Source organism: Schistocerca piceifrons, chromosome 2 (assembly GCF_021461385.2).
Source record: "Schistocerca piceifrons isolate TAMUIC-IGC-003096 chromosome 2, iqSchPice1.1, whole genome shotgun sequence".
In the NCBI taxonomy this organism is placed as follows: Eukaryota; Metazoa; Arthropoda; class Insecta; order Orthoptera; family Acrididae; genus Schistocerca; species Schistocerca piceifrons.
The window spans coordinates 478,180,546-478,204,267 of NC_060139.1; the positions used below are offsets into that span (position 1 = coordinate 478,180,546).

At 38.7% G+C, this 23,722-nt stretch overlaps 1 protein-coding gene across 1 annotated transcript in view; it reads right to left on the bottom strand.

Annotated features, from left to right (window-relative positions):
- LOC124776834 (DNA topoisomerase 3-alpha) overlaps positions 1-23,722 on the bottom strand; it is a 177,952-nt gene that overhangs the window by 135,260 nt on the left and 18,970 nt on the right. The window contains exon 5 of the mRNA XM_047252000.1: positions 16,188-16,358. Coding sequence (XP_047107956.1) covers positions 16,188-16,358 — 171 coding nt within the window. The remainder of the gene's footprint in view (positions 1-16,187; positions 16,359-23,722) is intronic.

Here is a 23,722-nt window from a genome sequence, read left to right on the forward strand (position 1 = left end):
CTGTCAGGTTCTTAGGCAACCAACAAGCACTAATTTTACAAAATTCCAATGTGTCATAAATGATACCGCACACTGTACCATAGGAAATGTTGAACTGCTGCAATAAGGTTTGTAGTTGCAGCAAGTCATTCAAAATTACTGCCTCAATAGCTCTGACATTCTACGGGGTTGCAGCTGTTACCGGCCACCCGGGGCATGGTGAATCACTAAGGTTCACATGGCCCTCTTTGAAGAGTGCACACCACTTGGAGACATTGCTACAGTCCACACTGTCATCCCCAAACACACCAGGTATGTCTCCTGTGAATTTCCCTTTGGCCCACAAATATGGAACAACACTTCACTGCACTTCACAAGCTGTGCGCCATGTTTGTTTGTAGTTCAGGCTTGTCTCACTAGAGCTGCACGCTAAAATACACAAAATACCTTCTGCAGCACAAATTTCAAACAATATCGTCATGAAATTTCAGCATCAAAGCTGCAATGCCGGGAGAGAAAAAAATTATTGTGCATTACTTTCTGTCCTCCCTCATATTAATGGGACCCTGTGGAAATCATTATACTTGCTTCACATTTGCATTACTGTAAAAAAAAAAACACATTGCTGTCTGAAACTTCTGACAAATTAAAACAGTGTGTCAGACTGGAACTCGAACCTGGGACATTTGCCTTTCACAGGCAAGAAGTCTACCGACTGAGTTATCCTAGCCTGGCTCATGACGACTCCCCCACCCCTACCTCACAAAAAAACACCACCACCTACTTCCACAAGTATCTTGGGTCATGAGTCGTGCTTTGATAGCCCAGTCAGTAGATCACTAGTTCACTAAAAGCAAAGGTCCCAAGTTCGAGTCCCAGCAAACAGTTTTAATCTGCCAGGAAGTTTCAAATCAGCTCACACTCTGCTGCACAATAATAATTCGTTCTGGAAATAATCCCCTAGGCTGTGGTTAAGCCTCTTTGCTCCAGTATCACTTCCTATAAAAATGCCTGTCCCAAAAGCTATGAAGAAGAACTTCTGTAGAGACAGGAAGTTAGGAGAGAACTACTCACAGAAAAGGGGTATGAGGGTAGGTCTTGAGTCATGTTTCGATACTTCAGTTGGAAGAACACTTGCAAATGAAAGGCAAAAATTCCAATTTCATGTCCCGATTCAGCACAAAGTTTTAACCCCCAGGAACTTTTAACTTTGCACACACTCTGCCCATAGGGTGAAAACACTTTCTAGAAACACTGCAATCTGTTACTTAACCAACTGCCATACCAATCCAGTTTACTTCCTGCAGAATTTAGGTCTTGGATTTCTGAGAGCGGTAAGTCAATTATGATACAATCGTGTATCACAACTGTCTATGGCATTATTCAGTTCATCAATTATCTTGATTATTGCAGTGTTTGTGCTATGCTATTAATGAAAATAAGACAGATAATTATCAGACAAGCTGAATGTGCCTAAGTACTAAGTCAGTTTATCATGAACCATACATTCCACAGTTTTGGACAACAAGAGTGAAATGCTGATTGGATAGTAATCACAAGATGACCTAAGGTTATACTGATGAGAGATAGGTTGAACTGTGCTTTGTTTCCATTATGTACACTTTAGCAATTGGTCATGACTAGTAGCATACCACTTGCAAAAAATTTGATAGTACCATTAAAATTTGTTTTTTGTTGTGTTTACTGGTAACGTTTTCTAAGTGAAAAGTGTGTGTCTGATAGATATATTGTCTGGGAATTCAGGCAAGTTACAGTTTATTGCAGCATAACAGCTAGTTGGTGCCGAAAAAAATCATTGAGTTCATCACCTGAAAAATACAAAATAGTTTTTGGTTTTATCTTTCCAACATCAAGACTACGAAGCTTTGTCCACATAATTGTATGGCTTACCTCTGCAAACAATGGAAAAAACATGCCTGATTTTGGCATTGCATACATATTTTTTTACCCCGTTACAGCATGTTTCATATTCTTTGTCACATTCTGATTTCAATATTACTTAAAAGATCTGTAAGCAGTATCACTATAGTTCACTATTTCACATAACATGAAAAAGAAACCTTTTCTTACTCAAATTGTACATGTGGTGTATCTGCTGTAAGTAAAGAGCCATGATGGTATCAGTAAGTTCATTAACTTTGATATCTATTGAGGGCTCTCTGCTTTTTTTCTGCTGGTACTAAATTTCTAAACAGTACACTGTTACTGTATCACAGACTATTCATTTACTTTTTAATCCTCCACCAGGCGCAACTCTGGGACTCTTGAGTTCAAGTGAATGCGCCAGCCAGGCACCAATTAGGAAATCGCCCGTTATCTTAGATTATCAATTTTAATGCCTTCAACGTATTCAGTGCTTTCCATGGTGATGCATAGAAACAGAACAGGCAGATCACATGGTGATTTTTTTGGTTTTTTTTACATTCTTGGTATGACATCCTTCTGTGACTGATTTCTGTAGTCCAGGTGATAAGGGAGAGGTAGCAATATCTCTTGATTTTCAACAGAGAGAAATCTTTTCATACAATTTTGCAGGCTAGACTGGGTTGCAATGTTTTTCAACTTCTTCTTCATGAACCAAGTGAAGGGTCAACATTTTTATGTACATTCTTCTACGTATAAGATGCGATCCATAAGTGTTTTTGTTGTTGTGGTCTTCAGTCCTGAGACTGGTTTGATGCAGCTCTCCATGCTACTCTATCCTGTGCAAGCTTCTTCATCTCCCAGTACCTACTGCAACCTACATCCTTCTGAATCTGCTTAGTGTATTCATCTCTTGGTCTCCCTCTATGATTTTTACCTTCCACAATGCCCTCCAATACTAAATTGGTGATCCCTTGATGCCTCAGAACATGTCCTACCAACCGATCCCTTCTTCTGGTCAAGTTGTGCCACAAACTCCTCTTCTCCCCAATCCTATTCAATACTTCCTCATTAGTTATGTGATCTACCCATCTAATCTTCAACATTCTTCTGTAGCACCACATTTCGAAAGCTTCTATTCTCTTCTTGTCCAAACTATTTATTGTCAATGTTTCACTTCCATACATGGCTACACTACATACAAATACTTTCAGAAATGACTTCCTGACACTTAAATCTATACTCGGTGTTAACAAATTTCTCTTCTTCAGAAACGCTTTCCTTGCCATTGCCAGTCTACATTTTATATCCTCTCTACTTCGACCATCATCAGTTATTTTGCTCCCCAAATAGCGAAACTCCTTTACTACTTTAAGTGTCTCATTTCCTAATCTAATTCCCTCAGCATCACCCGACTTAATTCGACTACATTCCATTATCCTCGTTTTGCTTTTGTTGTTCCATAAGTAATGGAACCAAATTCATAAAAAATCGTTTATTGAATATATTCGTACAAATAATCAAAAATTTTCAAAATAGCACACTCTTGCATCGATACACTTCTGGAGGCGGTGTTTCCATGCCTGGAAGGCATCTTTGAATGCCTTTTCCAGAATGTCCTTTACAGCTGATGTAACATGCACCAGGATGCTTTCAATCGTGTCTCATTTTCCTTTCATGGCTCCTTTTAACCCAGGAAACAAAAAAAAGTCCGCGGGAGCCAGGTCAGGACTGTAGGGAGGCTGGGGAACCAATGGGGTCTTGGTCCTGGCCAGGAAGTCGTTGACAATGAAGGAGTTGTGACTCGGCGTATTGTCGTGATGAACTTTCTGTGTCCTTGATGTCGCTTCGGCAACGCAAGACCCTCCTTTTCAGTCTTTTGACCACTTCCAAGTAGAAAGCTGAGTTCACTGTAGTCCTGGTAGGTACAAATTCATGGTGGACAATGCCTCTGATGTCAAAGAAGACAATGAGCATGGTTTTGAGCCTGGACTTGCTCATGCGTGCCTTCTTGGGGCGGGGCGATGATGGAGTGTGCCACTCTGAACTCTGCCTTTTTGTCTCAGGGTAATACTCAAAAATCCACGACTCATCACCAGTGATACCTGAATTTAAAAAATGAGGATAATTTTCACACATTTCCAACATTTCTCGGCACCGAAGCACTCGTATGTGCTTGTGTTCGTTGGTCGACACTTTTGGGACGAATTTGGCACACACCTTCCTCATGTTCAAATCTTCGGTCACAATGCGGAAAATGGTGTTTTTGAAATGTTTAGAGTTCAAACAATTGCGCACACGCGTCACATTTTTGTCGACTCGTGCAGTTGATGGCCATCCACTGCGATGTTCATCGGTGATCTCCTCTCGGCCCTCTATGAACGACTTGTGCAATCAGAAAACTTGTGATTTGGACAAACTATCAGTCCCACAGGCATGCTGAAGTAATGGAAATGTTTCATGGTGGACTTCGCAAGTTTAATGCAAAATTTGATAGCATACTGTTGCTCTACAGAGTGATCCATTGTGCCATGTTACATAAACTCAAAACGGGGTTGACGGAAACGCACATCCTGACTCTCCAGCAGCTCGCAGCCGAATGAGACAAAGAGCGTTTTGAAGCTAACACCCCCCTCCACTTCGCCCAGCTGGTTACGACACGCTATGGTGTACTGTTGCATCAGAAAAAAATTGGTCGCATTACTTATGGAACACACTCTGTAGTTTCTCCAGTTAATTTATAAAGTAAATAACCTAGGGATGATACCACCCACATACAACATCAAGCACTCAGTATTATTAACACAACAATATTCTGTCAATTTGCTGCACATTAGTGCAAGGCCAAGAATGGCACAATATTTATGTCTGGGAGGCATCAGTTACAACACTGCCTTCAGAAGAAACTTGTGGAAGCTTGATTATACAGATGGGTGTCGCGATTGAGTTGCTTGGCTTGCAAAAAGTAAGCAGAAATTATGCAAAATGGGCAAAACAAGTTCAAGAAGCTTTTTGCAAACATTTTAATTGAAAGCAACCAATTAAAAATTACACAAGTGCAATTTATAATTTACCTACTATAACAAATAAAACAATTATGCTGACTGATAACTTACATTATGACAATTGATGCAAGGTAAATAAATGTATACACTCCCTGGACAGCTGTGCTGGTCTTATCTGCCAGTTCTGAGAAATGCTACATGCTGATCAATTTGGAACTTCATTTCTTCAAAACACAACACTGTGGTCTCCTATACATCTCCTCGTCTACTTTCAATTTTCTATCATTTACCTTTTCTATTTCTATGCATACATTCCTTAGGAGCAAACAGAATTTCTCTTGGCCTCAGCAGGAACTGACGTGTATTGCTCAATACCACCCTTAGACTGAACAATATATTGAAGGAGTGTCAATATTGTTACAGCTCTGCAGTCTTCCTCAATATACTGTGCATATCATCAATATCAATCTCAGGTAGTATTATTAATGTGCAGAATCAACAAGTGCAAAATATTTTAATCCATATTTGCTTATTTTTGAAGGTATGTACTGCTGAAAACACATCTATTACAAAAACTTGGAAACATTTCACCAACTGTAACATTATGTTCAAAGCAATAGCTCTTCTGGCAATTTTCCATGAACTTTTCAAACATGTCACAAGTCAGACCAAGGCATTCTAATCATTTCTGTTGGGATTCAGTTGTTCAGACACCAAAGTGATGGCAATGTATCAAGGTCTTAAGCTGTTTCAGATTCATCACAAGACTGAATTATTCAACACCACTACTTTTGGTCCTTCAGAGTTCCACCAAACTTAGATGATTCCCACTATACACTCCTGCTAGGTGCAATAAGGCAATGAAAGCCCATAGTTCAATGCGATCTGTAGAACAGATGTCCATCTCTCTGGAGAAACAATCTTTGGTACTGTGAGTATATTGATTTGTGTACCTGTTACAGTCAAAGAAAGGATGTCATCAGCAAACAAATTATTTCAATATTCAACTGCAGCTTACATGTTCTTTGCACTTCTTACAACTCCAAGGAGATGCCCGATGATATGAAATCCCTTGCAATGGCCCCTCCCCCCCTCCCTCTCCCCCCTTCATATTCATCAGTCCTCATCATCTTCTACCGTTACCGAATCACCTTCATGTTCTTCCACCTCATCTTGGGAATCAGCATCAACACACTCTGCCTGAAAACCCTCAGACACAAAGAAGTCCTCCTTGTCATTGCACATCAGAAAATTCTGTATTCCTTAAAGATGACTTGAGTTAGAAACATCATAGTACAGGGTGAGCACGAAGTCTTGCCCTGATTATAAAATTATAACAGCATAACCATTTGACATAATAAACTACATTTGATGCCATTACATAGGTTAGTGTTACTAGTTTTTTTTTAAGACCACTTATGTTAGTAAACCTCAACGTATGCTCCGTTGGTAGCTCAGAGAATGGAGAATGTCGAGGCAGTATTCCAGTTCCCGCCAGGTGTTTTGTAACATGCGCTCTGTCACAGTACTCACAGCAGTTTGTATCCTAGCCTTCAGTTTGTCAACATCAGCAACTGGTGTGACGAAGACTCTGTCCTTGCTACAGACCCATAAAAAAAGTCAAGGGGTGTAATGTCTGGAGAGGGGAGTAATGTCTGGATCAGTGGATTGGAAGGAATGGTCCAACACCCTGGCCATCCTGCACATTATGCCCCTTGACTTTTTTTTCTGGGGCTATATCAAGCATAGAGTCTTCATCACACCAGTTTCTGAAGTCGACGAACTTAAGGCTACGATACAAGCTGCTGTGGGTACTGTGACAGAACACATGTTACAAAACACCTGGCAGGAACTGGAATACCACCACGACATTCTCCAAGCTACCAAGGGGGCACACATTGAAGTTTACTAATGTAAGTGGTCTTTAAAAAAAAACTAGTAACACTAACCTGTGTAACGGCATCAAATGTAACTTATTATGTCAAACGGTTATTCTGTTATAAATACGATGGAGGGGTGGAAACTGTTGCTTGGAGGGCGTGGGGACAGTGTGTTACCATACTACTTCTCATTTGAAGTGAAGGTATACAAACAAATCTCCAGCACAGATAGGGGCACTTAAGTAGCAATGCCTTTTTACTAAAGAAGTAAGTCTTTTCTGCACACTGCTGGACCATGCATTACGTCCCCTCTCGGAAAATATTGATTGTCAGCAAACATTATTGCATTGCCTTTTGCATAATTTATGTTCATTGCTATAATTTTAGAACCTAGAAAGTATTATTAAATTGAATACTAAAATTGAAAAATCTAAATGTATATTACAAAAAAGAAATGTGTTATTAATGGATGAATCTACTGTTAACCCCGTTGTTTACTGTTACCAATGTCCATTGTTGGTCAGTGACATGTATTAATTTAAAAGCCAGTTTGAGATACGAGCTCGCAGCAATATGGAGGTAGCCAAGAAACACTCAAAAACATACCATAAAATGAAAAAGGGCAGTTTGCTGGAATATTGAAAAAGTACATAACTACTATTGAATCTAAGAAGCATGCTGTCAACATGCTAAAACAGAAAAAGAATGCTTTGGGAAAAATGCAAGTTAAATACAATGCAGAAGCTCTAACACAAACATCACAAGAGCAGCTTAAAGTAATCTGGAAGGACATGAAAGCAAAAGCAAAGAAAATGAAAGGTAAATGTAATTGAGAACAATTTCAAACTGGCTATGGAGTAGGTGAGACAAAGACCGATGTTATAAGCCAAAGGTTGTTGATATGATCGCACAAGTTTTCGAAGGGATAGCTGGAGTTAACGACAATGACACATCTGAAGATAATGTGATACTTTCAAGCAACTTTGATGACGATAACTGTTCTGAAGGCAGCAATGAAACTGCTGAAAGTGGAACTTTATCCCATAGTCATTAACCTTGGCCTGCATTCTCTGGTGGGAGCTTATCAGAAGAAGCGCCCAGCAAAAGAGGGAGAGAACGTGTGGTTGTAGTGAAGAATTAAGAGTTGTTGAAAAAAGCAGACGAGCTTCATTCCTAAAAATGTATTTAATACGAGAGGAATACAATGCAAAAATGTTATTAACAGAAAGACAAAGAGAAATCATGAAAAAAGAGCATCACCTTAAAATGGAAATTACAAATAGGTTCAACAACGTAATGCAGAAAACTTCAGGTTCCCGTTCTTCAGCCAATGTGCTCGAGAAATTTGGGTTTTTATGAATGAATAAGAACATATTCATATGTATAAAACATATTTTATTTCCTTGATATTTTTTTCTAATGGTTAATATGTTCTTCTTTTTTGATGGCATAATATTTGTGTTTATCATTTCAGGATCGGTACTAATTTTTGTTAATACCACATTCTAATATTTATCTGAATTTGCAATATTTTAAAAGAAATTTTTTTTTTTTTTTTTTTGAATAACTAAAACATCATATGACTTTGTAAACTCAGTTAAGAAATAAAATGAGAATGTTAATCCCCTAAAAAAAACATAACTATAAAATTACACATAAATAAAATGAGTCACTTTTCACTGCAATAGTGACAAGCAGGTGGCTTATTTATTCATTTAAGAAGAAAAAGTCTATACACTAACTTATAATTTTACTAGCAAATTAAGTACAAGTTTAATTAAAATAATTAAGTATAACAGAGGTTTTGACAGCTTGGCCTGCAGCACCTGCTTCTGGCTGAAATGCACATCTTTCAGTGTCATTCACTCCACAGCATCAGGGTGAAACATATTTCTAGCTTCTATTCCAAAGTTGTGCAGAATTGCAGCAGCCACAATAACATTCCCAAATTTGTTTGGTTTAAATCACATTGTTTTAGAGAGAATTTGGAAACATTTGTGCCAAACACCAATGCTCGCTCTATTACACATTTGGTAGCAATATGGGCTCCATAGTAGCACTGTTCAGCTCCTGTATGGGCACGGAACACAGGCGACATAAGATGTTTGGAGAGAGCATATCCACTATCTCCAACAAGCAACCCATCATACTGTCCATTTTCAAATTCTGCAGCAACTCTACTATTGTCCCATATGTGTGCATTGTGCATGGTTCCTGGCCAATGGCTTACCATGCTCAAGATTTTCATATTGGCAACACAGATGATTTTTGTATTGATAGAAAGGAAATTCTTGTGATTACTGTGTAATTCTGCTTGTGCTCCAGTAGGACAAAGTATGGGTATATGTACACAATCTATGGCCCCTATGACATTTGAGAAACCACCAGTTTGATAGAATTCCCTTTTGCTCCTTGATATATTTTCTTGGCCCTGTAGCATGGTCACTATAACATACTGTTAAAAGCTCTTCCAGCAGTAGTACAATGGATATTAATGAGATCCCCTGCTACGATTTGATAATTACCTGTGCAAAAGATTCGCAGTCCACAAAGGAGTTGCAGCCTAAGAGACAAAGCACGGTTTCTGTCAGAACTATGCTGCAGTAACCAGCATACCAAGCAGCAACTCAAAAGACTTCTTACGAAATCCATACCGCTCTTTGAAATCACTGTCGCTATACATCACAAATGGGTCTCTTCTCTCTATTACAACCCTCATTCTTGGGTTGTTCACCTCTTCCTCCATCTCCATATACTCTTCATAGTCCAGGTAATCCATAGAATTCGACACTTAAGAACCCACAACTCAAAGATTGCACCATACTCTCTTACTTTACTCCTACTACTGCCTAGAAGTAAATTTTGGTCTTATTTCCTCCTTAAGTTGCTAATGTAGTAGTGTACTCTTCAATGGTTCTCTCCACCAGCGATGAAGTAAACAAAACTTACTTTGGAAGTAAATGAAAAATTTACTCCTGGAGTAATTTACTCCTTTAGTTAAGTACTATACACTGGAAGTCACCGATTTCCTTCTCTCTTAGTAACTTACTACTTTAGTTTCACTTACTCCTGGTTGGTGCTCACCACCCTAAGCCTCTCCCAATCCCAACACCTCGCCACAAGGATCATATCCCTGTGGAAGACCAAGGTGCACGACCTGCGCAATCTATCCACCCAGCTCATCCTATTCCAGCCCTGTCACAGGCTTATTCTACCCCATCAGAGGCTCGTCCACCTGTGAAAGCAATCATGTCATATACCAGCTCTACTGCAATCAATGCACAGGTTTTTATATTGGTATGACTATACCAGATGTCCACCAGGGTGAACAGCCACTGACAAACTGTGGCCCTGTGGCACAACAAGCAACTAAACATAATGTGAGTGATATGAATGGCTGTTTCACTATCTAAGACATCTGGATCCTACCCTCAACCACCAGATTTTCTGAACTGCGCAGATGGTAGTTATCCTTACAACATATTCTCTGTTCTCGTAATCATCCCGGCCTCAACCTACGGTAACATACTGTCCCCTGTGAGGTAATGGGCAAGTTGCGGTGACCTGGAAATATTCTAAGTTAAGAGTTGGCAGCCACCGCTCAGGCTGTGCAGCAGGGCCGAGCTCGTTAGCACCCGCGTGGTGCCTTACAATGGCTGGAGCACGTGGTCCATCGAGCACGTGGCTGGGAATTCCTTGGTGACGCTGAGTGCCGGGAGGGCCAAAGATGGCAGATTTTGTGAAACCTTAATGGCAGACATTTCACAGTTCGTATAGAAATTAATAGTAGCCAAATGAATTGTGATACCTCAAAAAGAAACATGTACATTACCATTATTTCCACAACAATTCTGGTGGTGTAATCAGATTTTCAATATATTTATTAGTTTAAAGTTTAGTATCTGACAATAAATTATACAAGTAACACCCAGCAGCGAATTTCCAAAATCTAAATGGTTCATCCTATTTCGTCAATCTACATGTCTTTAAAAAGCTATTAGTGTAAACGATAATTGGTATGAATTACAGGCTTGTAACTTAAATAGTACATGAGTTATTGGAGGTCAAAGTGGCCAATTACTATCGATCGCGTCAGGCCATAAGTAGTGCATAGTTACAAGAAAAAACAGTAGCAGCATGCTTATAAATATATTTATTCATCTAGGTCTTTGTTTATATGTGATATGTAGCATTCATGAAGAAATTGGTTAAATATTTACTGTGTTATAGAAAGCACAGAGACATTAAGCTACTGGCCTACCTTTTGTTCTATTCCTTTGATATATGTTTGTTTAATTTGTTTATGTATCTAATAATGTGTGTTAGAGCGTGTTTATGGTCCAGCTGTAGGAATATATATACAATTTCAAGTTATTTAAATGTAAATCCAATACTTCGAATGTGTTTCATTATGTTTGTGTGGGTGCGTTGGCATGAAGACATGGCGCGAGCGCTGTAGCCAATCACAGTGCTCGTGAATGGGGAGACTGGATGGAAGTGAGTTCGGGTGAGGTGTGCTGGACAGTATGGGATGGGAAGTGCCAGGACGGTACAGACGCACGGTCGCAAGAGAGACTTGGAGTGTGGAGCGGTTTGTGCGTGATCACAAGAGATAGAAATACTTCGGAGTGCGGACTTGTGAACTTGTGAGATTTCTGAAGTTTCTACAGTGAAGACGTAGTGTACATTTAGAAGTGAATATCTCGCGAGCTATGTTGTTGATCACAACTAATTACGTGCAGTAGGAATCTATTGTTTCCCTGTTATTCAGCTTATATTTTATTTAATTGATGGACCATCGACACCAATTTAAGTGTTTTGCAGAAATATACCGCATTCTCAAAAGTACTTCTACTATCGTACTCATCATTTAAGTTGTTAAGATAGTACCTGCAGATTTTATTTAATTGCAATCTTTCATTTATAAATTTGTGTGTTACATTCATAACTCACAACTGCCAAGTGGTAGAAACCTTCGACCATTCGATTCATGTGTGTATTCTTATCATATACCGTAGACTCAGCAGTATGTGGCCTTTAATGTGGCAACTGCGTATCCCAGCCCCTAGACAATGAAACCAGCCAAAACTGAGGGTACGTAGTTAAGGGCCACACCAACATCATTTCATTTCATCATTTATTGAAAGCCCGCACCCCACACCCTCCACCCAACAGTTTTCAGCCCCTCTGTCCTATCACCTCCTCCCCAGTCTCGTCTTCCATCCTCTGCCAATGTGCCTGTCCATCTTTCCCAGCTACGCTACTTTTTCACCCCGTTTTCCCCAGCTCCATGCCCCACAACCTCCCGACACTCTGTTGGCAGTATAGTCCCTGTGCACTCTGCCAGAACAACAGTTTTTCTCTTCCCTCGCCTGTACATTGCTATGCCTTCCACCTGCCCCCCCACCCCCCCCCCCTCCGAGACTGCTGCTTCCATTCTACGTGACAAATGCATTCTTGTCCAAGCTGAGAGTGTTGGCGGTTATGTATGCATCAGGTGTGCCTGCTTGTGTGAATGCTGTGATGAAGGCTGTGGCCAAAAGCTAATGTGTAAGTGTCTTTTAATTGTGCCTATCTGCAACTTAATGCGTCATCTTCATAGTAATTAGCAATCTATCTTTTCCTGCATTGTTAAGTACAAACACATTAATTACAGCCAAAACAAATAATATATGTGGCTAAAAATGGTGGTCATCATATAAATCTAAGTGAATTAATCTGATGAATAAGGCTTTTTTTGTTTTACCAACTTCTAAATTTGTGATTTTAAGATGAACTAATAATAAAACATATGTTAAGCCAAAGAAATACCTTAAATATCAAAATTAACACGTGGATAAACAGTGTTAATTCACCATATTTACCAATGTTCCAACACTTTTGCATAATTTGAACACCTAACACAATCTATTAACAGCTTTGAGCATGTAAAAATGTCTTCGCAGGTGGCATTTTCGTAATAAGATATTACTACAATACCATCATCTTACATATAAAGTACATAACAAAGAAAGTATGTGCATACACACACGTATTGCATGCATGTGCTCTCATGTGCTCTCCCCCCCCCCCCCTCTCTCTCTCTCTCTCTCTCTCTCTCTCTTCGCCTTCCACCCCCCCCCCCCTCCCCACCTAACATTAATTGTGTACAGAATAACAGCATTGGCAAGAAAGCACCACACAGACAGCACAAAGATATAAGTAGCCTACAAACCTTAAGGATGTGTTGCCTTTTACTACTCTTATCAGTATTATTACACATTTAGGGACATGAAAAATTTGCATTTTGTAATAAATGCAAATACAGATGGGAAGTCTGCCTGAAAATGTAAAAAGGCAACATTACCTAATAGATGCTATTTCACAGCTAAGTGTATCCAGATGAACTATTTCATCAGAAGTAATTTGAAATAGCTTTTTTTTGTGCATCCAACTATCAAGCATGTAATCTGTTTTCAATTACTGGTATAGCACATTGTTGGCAAAGGTCAGTTTTGAAAGATAATGTGTATTAGAATGTATCTGTAAAATAAAATGTGCATGAATGCAACAGGGTATCAGTGTGCTCAAAGCACTGGTGCCACACCAATTATGGGTGGTTGGATGGTCTGTTTAAGATACACACCACATACTGCATTGTACATAGTACACAGCCATGGGACCTATCATCTTACAATGAAGAAACATGTACATTTGCCTGCCAGTTAAACTGTTATAATGCAGATGTCTTTTTAATGTGGCAGTTTTTAGGGAGCAAGTGTTCTGAATTGCGGTTGCGTTGAGTACCATTAGAGGTCGGGCCTGGACTACCTCGTTTACGACACTGCCAATTTCAGCAAGCAGTTGTGCAGTAGCTGTTAGAGAATGCTTTGTGTTAAGCATTGCTCATTGTTTTTACTCTTATTTTGAAATGAGTGAAGAGATTGATCCTGGCTCATCACGTAGTTCGATTATGAGCCTCACAACACCAGAGGAGACCAGCAATCCCTGTGACTTTCCCAGAAATGCAGAATATGGGTGCCAGATGCTGACCTGCAAGGAGGAGCTGGGGCTCCACTGCTTCACACCCCTCTGGCAGCCATAATTCTAGTTTGTTACATTAGTGGCCAACTGCCTGCTTATAGTGTCCACACTGTGCACTATAGTGACAAAAAAACAATACCTTTAAACGTATTTCGACCATGATGAAATTTTTCACCTTACATGCAAATAAGAGTTATTTTTGGTTCTGCTTCTATGCTCAATACCTTGTTGGTTCCATCTCTAATGTTGTCAAGTGTGGGTTGAATGCCCACAAAAGAAAAAAAAATAATATTCTGCACATTTGTAAATATGAAATTGGTGGGGAAAAAGTAGTGACAAGAAACACCCTAAATCAGTGAAGCACTAAATACACTGGCAGGAAAATGCTGCAGCTTCACAACAGAAACAATCATTTGTTGAAAGAAACAGAGCCAAAAGAAGAATACAAGCAAAGACCACTACAGAAACAAATTGTTAAAGTTTTTGCAAAAGCAAACATTCCAGTCAGAAAGCTCCCCAATCATCAAAAAGTTATAAAGTTATTTCAAAGTAGTGAGGCATTGTCTTTAGGTACACGTAGCAACAACCTTTTCATTTCGTATGTCTGACCTTTTAAAAAAAAAAATTAAATTTTGCTGAAAATATATGCTACATTTTTAGCTCCCTACACATTATTTAAAAAAGTGTCACATACAAATAAATAGAAGAAACCTGCTTCTTGAGCTTGAGAAAAAATAAGCTCCAAACATTTAAAAATATTTGAAGATTACTAACATATCTATTTGTTATAAATCTAAATGTAGTTTCCAACTACACTGTGAAAGCTCAATGGCAACACAAGGAGTACATTGAGGAATCTGTTGTAATAAATAAGATGACAGTATTGATGTACAAGTTAAACTTCAATAACTTAGCAAAAAGATGGGTATAAGTTAGTGTGTTACTATTATATCTTTATTAAAGAATGCATACATGTGGGGAAATCATTATGAACAAACTAAAATTGCATGAGGAATAATAAGACTGTGGCTGTCTTAGCAGTCTGTTAAAAAGAACTATACTATTGCATCCACCAGTGAAAAAGGCAACAGCGGAAAGTGCTGACAAAGCCAGAAGAACGATAACTGAGCTACGTAAATGAGTACAGATATAAAAAACACCTCGAAAAAGAAAATGATAATGTAACCAACAATGATAAAAACATATAAATAACAAACATTAGAAAAACAAGTGGCAAATATAGTGTTTTTTTCTCCAAATGTTGAGATCATCAATACAGCAAAGAGGTATAAGATACTAACACAGGTGGGTCCAAGGAGAAAGTACAATTTTAAAATGTATAATGTTGGATTACAAATGTATTCATTGGAAAAAAAAAAAAAATAACTGAAGTAAAATCAATATTACTGGTACAAAGATTTTTGTAAATGAAGTTTATGAAGTTCTCTTGGCACAACTGACTGATAGTCTGCTTTAGGGTTTGTAATCAAGTTGACAATCCTATTTTATGAACAACCACTTTATGAGTGAGCTAGCTGTCTCCTTTGTGTGCTCTGAGTAGTAGTCTTGTGTGTGTTCACTGCCTGGACTGGCTGGCAGAGCACCTGATGAATACAACAGAGTCAATTGTCAAAATACAGAGTGCAAAATGGGACAATCAACCACAAAATGTTCTCAACAAGAAGAGTGAAAATGTAAATAGAAAAGTCAATCAGAAAATGTTCTCAACAAGAGAAATGTAAAGATGAACGTTATTTGAGAAATGAGTTTTTTTGATCATTGTTAATTTATATGTTGCTTCAGTTATGAAGCAGTTTTTCTTCTGTGCAAATGGTACTTAAGCAAATAATTCAAATTAAATTGCAGATTGATGATGATGATGTTTGGTTTGTGCAGCACTCAATTGGGCGGTCATCAGCGCCCATACAAAGTCCCAATTTTTACACTGTCCAGTTGTTTTACGCAATCCAATTTAGACACTATCATGAATGATGATGATCACGAAATGATGAGGACAAACACAAACACCCAGTCCCCAGGACCCCGTGATCCAGAGGCAGCAACACTAGCCGCTAGATCACGAGCTGTGGATAAATTGCAGATTGAATGTGGTGAAAATATTATTAGTTTCCTTGGAGTAAAACCACAACTATTTAGTAACAATTTAATAATACTATGCACAACAACAACAACGTTACCACTGTTTAAAAATTGTTTTCGTACATAAGATTTTTTTAATAAGTTCATATTACTGATTTCTTTAGTTAGCATGCAATTAGTTTCAAAATAAACAAAATCCCTGTCACAATAATTACAACAAAAATCACTCACCATTAAACCAATACAGATTGTCAATATATGAAAATAATCTTAGCAATGAAGAAATAACAACAACTAAGCAACAAAAATCTCTTACCAGAAATTTTCCAGAAGAGTTCAGGGACAAAACTGTCAACAGCCTTGTATCTCTCAACTACAAATCCAAGAGTTGGGAACTGACAGCTTCCATAACTGATCAATGAATCACTGAGTTTTTCAGGAAAAACCTTCTGCAGTCGAAGCGTTTGGAACCGAGTAAACGCAGCACCTATAAGAAGAGATATACAGATGAAATTTGAGGGATGAGGTGAGGGTTCATGTAAACCAATACAGAAACCAGAACTTCATTATTTCAGTTCAAGCTAGACTGCGGGCTCAGCCACTGGGCAAGTGGGAAAGGAAAGAGTCTTGTTATTTTCTATGTCCTGTTTTCCTCTTCCCAGAACAATAACATGAGTAAGCAAAGACAAGGAACTGGTAATACATTGGATTACAATATCTTGCCAGAATACAAACAGAATTAAACAACTATTATGACCAGTCGTGTAAAATATTCCAGTCTGTTATCGAAACAGCAAAATGTGATAATGTCTCTGGTTTAGCTCTACTAGTTTTTTTAATTTTTGAGATTATATAAAACATTTTCCATAAAGCAACAATTTGCTTGGATTCCTCACTAAATACTGGCTCATGAAACTTTGTAAGCAGACTTTTGTCTGGCATCTCTCTTCAAGCTGAGACAGCCAGCATTCCCATGACACTCTCCTGTGAGTCAAGCGGACCTGTCACCATTCATTCTTACTTTCTTTTTATATGACAATATCCCGAATTAGATTTATTTAGTATAGAACCCACAGACTTAAGCAATATTCTAAGGGGGGATGCACAAATGTTTTGTAAGCAGTCTTCTTTGTAGACTGATTGCACTGTGCAAGTGCGCTGCCAAGGGACTGAAGTCTATCAAATGTTTTACCGTTGATGAGTTTGTGTGAACATTCAATTTTATTTCCCCTCAAACTGTCACACCCAGGTACTTTTAAAATTGTTACATCCAGATATTTTTATGAATTTACTGATTTTGATTATGACTTACTGATATTTTAGTCATAAATTATCATGTTCTCACATTTTGTGAAGTGCATTATTTTACATTTCTGAATATTTAGAGTAAGTTACAATCAAGGCACCATTTTGACATTTCATCAGAATCTGACAATATTTTTGTAGCTTAATTCAGACAGTAGTTCATGACAGTTAGCTGGACAATATGCAAAAAGTCTGAGGTTATTAACAAAGAACATGAGCAGCGATGATCCAAACACACTTCCCTGAGATATGTCTGAAGTTACTTCTACAACTGTCGACGAGTCACCACCCAAGATAATGTGCTGCATCCTCCCTATCAATAAACTCCCTCTTTAGTCACAAATTTTGTTTGATATACCGTATGGTGGTTCAAGGGCATGCTGAAAAGTAATGTCTCCATTTTTTTATGTGAAAACACCTAAAGTTCTTTAAATAAAACAAACATTACTGACATTCTCATTCTTTATTCTTCAAAGTCTCAGGAGGTGATGAACACTTTTCTCTCGACGAGAGACCGGTTTGTTGATACTGTTACTGCAGAATGTTTGACTTTGTCAGAGCCACAACCTAATGTCTGCTTGCACCACTTCATCACTATGAAAATGAAGTCCTCAAAAGGCTGTATCACATTTTGCTGTTTCGATAACTGTATGGAAGACGATTGATGGCAGTGAACCCAAGGAGTCAGATTGTCATAGATGTTGCAGCACTCATGTGTGGTCTGGCATTGTCATGTTGAAGGAGAGGGTGCTCCATGTCTGGAGGAACCTTTCAAATTCCAAACTCGATTACAGCACACTGTTTTCATGCACCAACATAGTTCCACACACACCACCATGTTACACACTACAATTTGGAGCACTCTAACGGCAATGGGCTCCAAATACACAGACATAAAGAATAAAAATGTACAATGTTAATAACATTTGTTTTATTTAAAAGCACTTTAAAAGTTTTCACATAAAAAAACAGAGGCATTACTTTTCAGCGTGCCCTCGTACTTCCATTGAAAGATGTTGGTGTGGTACTATACCTACCTGATTTTCTTCATTCGTGCCTTTCTGAATGTCTCAAAGCACTAATTGGGTTCCAAGGACCAATTTTGAATCCATTCTGTTCGACATAGAGGAGGTCATTCTGCTTGAGATACCTCATTATGTTTGAGCACAGAACACTCCCTCAGATTCTACAACACTTGGACATCAACTATACAGGACAGCGCATTATTGTTCGCTGCAACAGGCAGAAGATGTGTTTTGTCGGTGATGCAAATTTTAGCAATTTTGGTTGAGATATCCTTACTTCTTCAGCACACCGGCATAGAAGTGTGCACAGAATTAGCTACACAAAAATCTGTGCAATATGCACATCTATTTAAATATAAAAGCCGACTTGAGAATTTTCCCTTGGGTGAGACCGCTTGTACATGTGTCAATTTAAAGTTCTATATTCACATATTTTACTCTTCTCATCGCTTCTTCTGCATAATCTTTCATCGATTGTATCAATACCCATTTGTACTGTGAAATTTTGAACATTCACAAGTGCCGCAATAAACTAGTATTGTTATCATCAATTGTAGTCTTAAACTAAATTGCGCTCTTTTAAAATTTTTAAGAACTGTAGGCCTATCCTCATTCAAAACAATCTTTCTCTAATTTCATTGTGCAATTATGTGAGGAATAGGTTAGTTTCAGAATTTTCAGAGGTTTACAAAACTATATCTTTGTAAGTCAGTGGTACTAGTGTTTTGGATACGTAATTTAATTAATAGCAAATCAACATTTGTGGTTCACAGTTCAGCCAAAGTATACATCACCCCTGAATTTCACTGTATATGAATGCACATAAATGTGTATTTTTGAGAATTTTCAGAAGCTACCACTGTCCTTTGTATAATCTACAAACAATTTGTAACAAATTGGGGCTTGTTATTTAGTTACTGTAGCAGATTTTCCACCTAACATTTTGTGTTACATCTAGTTTTCCCTTAAGAGAAGTAGCTCAATATGTTATCTGCATTTATTGTACATTAACTCAGTTTTCAAGTTTGCTAACAACTATAATTAACATCAAAACATTTTAGGAAACTAGTAATTTCTGTGTTGCCTTAACATAAATCTCATTTTGTGTATCTGCTCCAATTCTTCTGGGAAATTAGCAACTTTTCAGCTCCACAGATTAAAAGATAATCAGCAGGTTTAATTTACATTGCTTTGTTCACTGCCTTGTAATACATTGCACCAGCCAAAATGCAGACCCACTGTGAATGCTGATTCCAAACACGGGATGAATTGGTTGAGACTTGTAAGCAGCTGGAAATTGCCCTTACTACTGTCAAATGATTGACAGCTGCCGCAAATCGGTGTGTTGGAAGAGCTCCCAAGAGTCATGTACCTGTGATGCCTGTAACAGAGATACCTCAAGTACTATCCTCTCCTGTGGATCCTGTCTCCTCTGCAGAAAGCACAGGATCTATCATTACCAGTCAACTTGGCTGCGAGTGGTGTGCCAATGGTAGACCTAGGCATCCTGTACAGTGTGGACGGGCACTGGGGAGGACTCAGGTTGTTGTACCGATCCCCCTAACCACCAAGTTTGAGGTGCCGTCTTTCACTGAAACTGAAACAGTGGGACTCACTTCACCTGTTGTGCGGAAACCTGTTTTGTCACTGTCAGGAGGAGGCAAACCCGAAAGGGTAGGGGTCTGTTAATCGTAGGCAGCTCGAATGTACAGCGAATGATGGTAACCCTTATGGAAATGGCAGCAAGGGACACAAAAGGACGTCAGGTGCACCCAGGGTGTACACCTGGGGGTCTCACTCAACATGTTGAAGAGGCTATTCCAGCAGCTACTGAGGAAACAGGATGCAACCAACTGCAGATTGTGGTGCACATTGGAACAAATGATTCATGTTGTCTGGGCTCCAAAGTCATTCTTGCATCAGTTCAGCAACTGGCAGAGAGGGGTGAGAAGACCAGCCTTGGATGTGAAGTTTCAATGAAGCTCACAATTTGCAGCATTGTCCCCACACCTGATCGTGGCCCTTTGGTTCTAAGCTGAGTGGAAGGACTGAACCGGAGACTTCGAAAGTTCTGTGGCAAGCTAGGCTGCGACTTCCTGGACTTGCGCCATAGGGTGTAATACATTGCACCTGTCAAAATGCAGCCCCACTGTGAATGCTTTTTTCAAACACAGAAACTCAGAAGTATCAGTGTAAGATCGAAAGAAATGACTCCCACAGATGAGTGTACTGAAACCCTAATGGTAAACTGTCGAAGCATTCACAACAAAGTGCCAGAACTTGACGAGCTCATCAAAAGCAGTGAAACTCATATAATACTACATACAGAAAGCTGACTGACAGCTGAAATTGACAGCAGTGAGATTTTTGGTGAAAATTTGAGTGTATATCGAAAGGACAGACAAATGAAAAATGGAGGTAGTGTATTTGCCACAGTAGACAAAAAACTCAAATCCATTCCGACAGAAATTGACGCTGTGTGTGAGATTGTTTGGACAAGACACAATATCAGCGGTGGACATAAAATGATAATTGGCTCCTTCTATCGCCCACCAGGCTCATCTCCTGACATAACTGAAAACTTCACAGAAAACTTCAGTTCACTTGTACGTCTGTTCCCAATCATACTGTAATCATCGGTGGAGACTTTAATCATCCAACAATTAATTGGAGAAATTACAGTTCTGTTAGTGGTGAGAGTGATAGGACATCCTGTGAAACTTTACAAAATGCCTTCTCTGAAAACTACATAGAACAGATAGTTAGGAACCCCACTCGTGATGGAAATATGCTTGATCTAATGGCAACAAATAGACCTGACCTCTTTGAGGTTGTCCACATCAAAACTGATATCAGTGACCATGATGCGGTTGTGGCAAGAATGATTACCAAAGTACAACTAAAAAATCTCCAGTAAACTAGATAAAAAATCAATAGTGTTATATCTCAATGAGGAACTTGAAACCTTCACCACAGGTCAGGAGCAAATAGGGGAACTCTGGCTCAAGTTTAAAAGAATAGTAGACTACACACTGGAAAGATATGTACCCAGTACAACAGTTCATAATGGGAGGGAACATCCATGGTATACGGACACTGTAAAAAAACTTCTAAAGAAACAGAGATTAGTGCATAATAGGTGTAAAACAAAGCGTAAGGCCATAGATACATAGATACTGAATGAAACAAGTCTGTCAAGTGAGCAATGTGTGATGCCTTCAATGACTACTTAGCAGAATAGTGCCAAATGACATTTCACAAAAGCCAAAGAAATTCTGTATGTAAAGACTGTTAGTGGCACAAAAGTTAGTGTCCAGTCCCTAGCGAATAAGACAGGAACTGAAACTGAGGGTAGCAGAAATGCTTAACTCCGTTTTCAAATTTTCCTTTATAAAGGAAAACCCAGGAGAAATGCCCCAATTGAATCCTCATACCACTGAAAAGATTAATGAAATAAGTATTAGTGTCAATGGTATTGAGAAACTGCTGAAATCATTAAAATTGAACAAAGCTCCTGGCCCCGATGGAATCCCTGTACTGAGTTTGCAACTGAGTTATCCCCTCTTCTCACTATAATCTATCGTAGATCCATTGAACAAAAAACCATGCCCACTTCTTGGAAAAAGGCACGGGTCGCACCCATCTATGAGAAGGGTAGTAGAAGAGATCCACAAAACTATCATCCAATATCCTTGACATTGATTTGTTGCAGAATCTTAGAACATATTCTGAGCTCAAACATAATGAGGTATCTTGAACAGAATGACCCCCTTAGTGCCAACCAGCACGGTTTTTGTAAATATCAATCATGTGAAACCCAACTCTCACTTTTCTCACATGACACACTTAAAGCTTTGGATCAAGGCAACCAGGTAGACACAGTGTTTCTTGATTTCTGGAAAGCATTTGACTCTGTACTGCATCTATGCTTATTGTCAAAAGTATGATCATATGGGGTATCAAATGACATTTTTTACTGGATTGAGGACTTTTTGATGAAGGACACAGCATGTTACCTTGGATGGAGAGTCATCGTCAGATGTAGAAGTAACTTAGGATGTACCCCAAGAAAGTGTGTTGGGACTCTTGCTGGTCGTATTGTATATTAATGAACTTGCAGATAATATTAATAGTAAATCAGGTTTTTTGCAGATGATGCAGTTATCTATAATGAATTACTATCTGAGAGAAGCTGCATAAATACTCAGTCAGATCTTGATAAGATTTCAACATGGTGCAGACCAAAATTTCTTGGGGTTTTGTGAGATGTCTTTTAAGTCTTTTAATAAGATTTTGCTATAGTTGGCATTCAACATATAACACATTTTCCATCTAAGAGCCAAATATGTTTCATTTAACACACCTTTATCTACAGCCACAAACTGTGCAGTAGTTGCTATTTCTGCACAGAGTCTGTATACCACAGAGTGTCTCTCCCACCATGAACTGACCTACTAGGTACATATCCAGTACTTGGTCAACTATTTTTCTAATCTTGTGACATCAATTCTCTATATGTTCATGCCTGGAGTTCGAGTTTAAGATACAAAACTGGTGAAGAACAAGGTAAGGCAGGCTGAAAAGAGGCTACACCTTTCAGACTTGTCAAAAGATGGTGTGAGACATTTAATGCAAATAGTGGCTCAACACAAAATATTTTCATGGGAGAAATCCTATTTATGCCCAGAAGACAGATTTTAGATGATACTAGGCATGTGATTAAAAAAAGAAAAGAAGTAAGATTAGGGTATAGCATTCCACCATTAGAGGTGAACTCAAAGTTAGGTTTGGGAAAGGAAGTCGGACATGGCCTTTCAGTGAAACCATCCCAACATTTGTCTTAATACACAGAAAACCTAAATCTGGGTGGCTGGATGTGCATTGGAATCACTGCCCTAAATAAGAGTCCATTGTCTAAACTGCTGTTTCACCTCCTTTGGTATCATACGAGAAGACTCTTGAGCGGTACAGAGGAAGTGAATTCAAATGGAGACGCCTGCAAGGAAGATAATGTTCTTTTTGTGAGGCACTTATGAGAAACTTTAGAGAACCAGCATTTGAGGCTGATTGCAAAACATTCAACTGCTGCCAATGTATATTTCACATAATGGCCATGAAGACATGATAACAGAAATACAGAAATAAGGGCTTGTACAGAGGCATATAGACAGCCGTTTTTTTTTTTTTTTTTTTTTTTTTTTTTCCCCCCCCCCCCCCCCCCCCCCATTTTGCAAAAGGAACTGGCTAGGAGTATGCATGTACTCGTATATGCAGATGTAGACGAAGTGGGTGAGCAAATGTAAATATGATAAAAACCAATAGAAGAAACAGCAAAGAATAAAAGACATGTACAAATTAATGCAAATAAAATAGCTATTGACAATAAAAGCCAGGACATGAAGTAAAACATTTTCAGCAGCCAAAAAAGAATGCATTCAATGGAAGGAGTACTGAGAACAACATCAATAGACATGAGTAATCAAATCATACAAATGTATTGCAATTTTACAAGAAGGGTCAG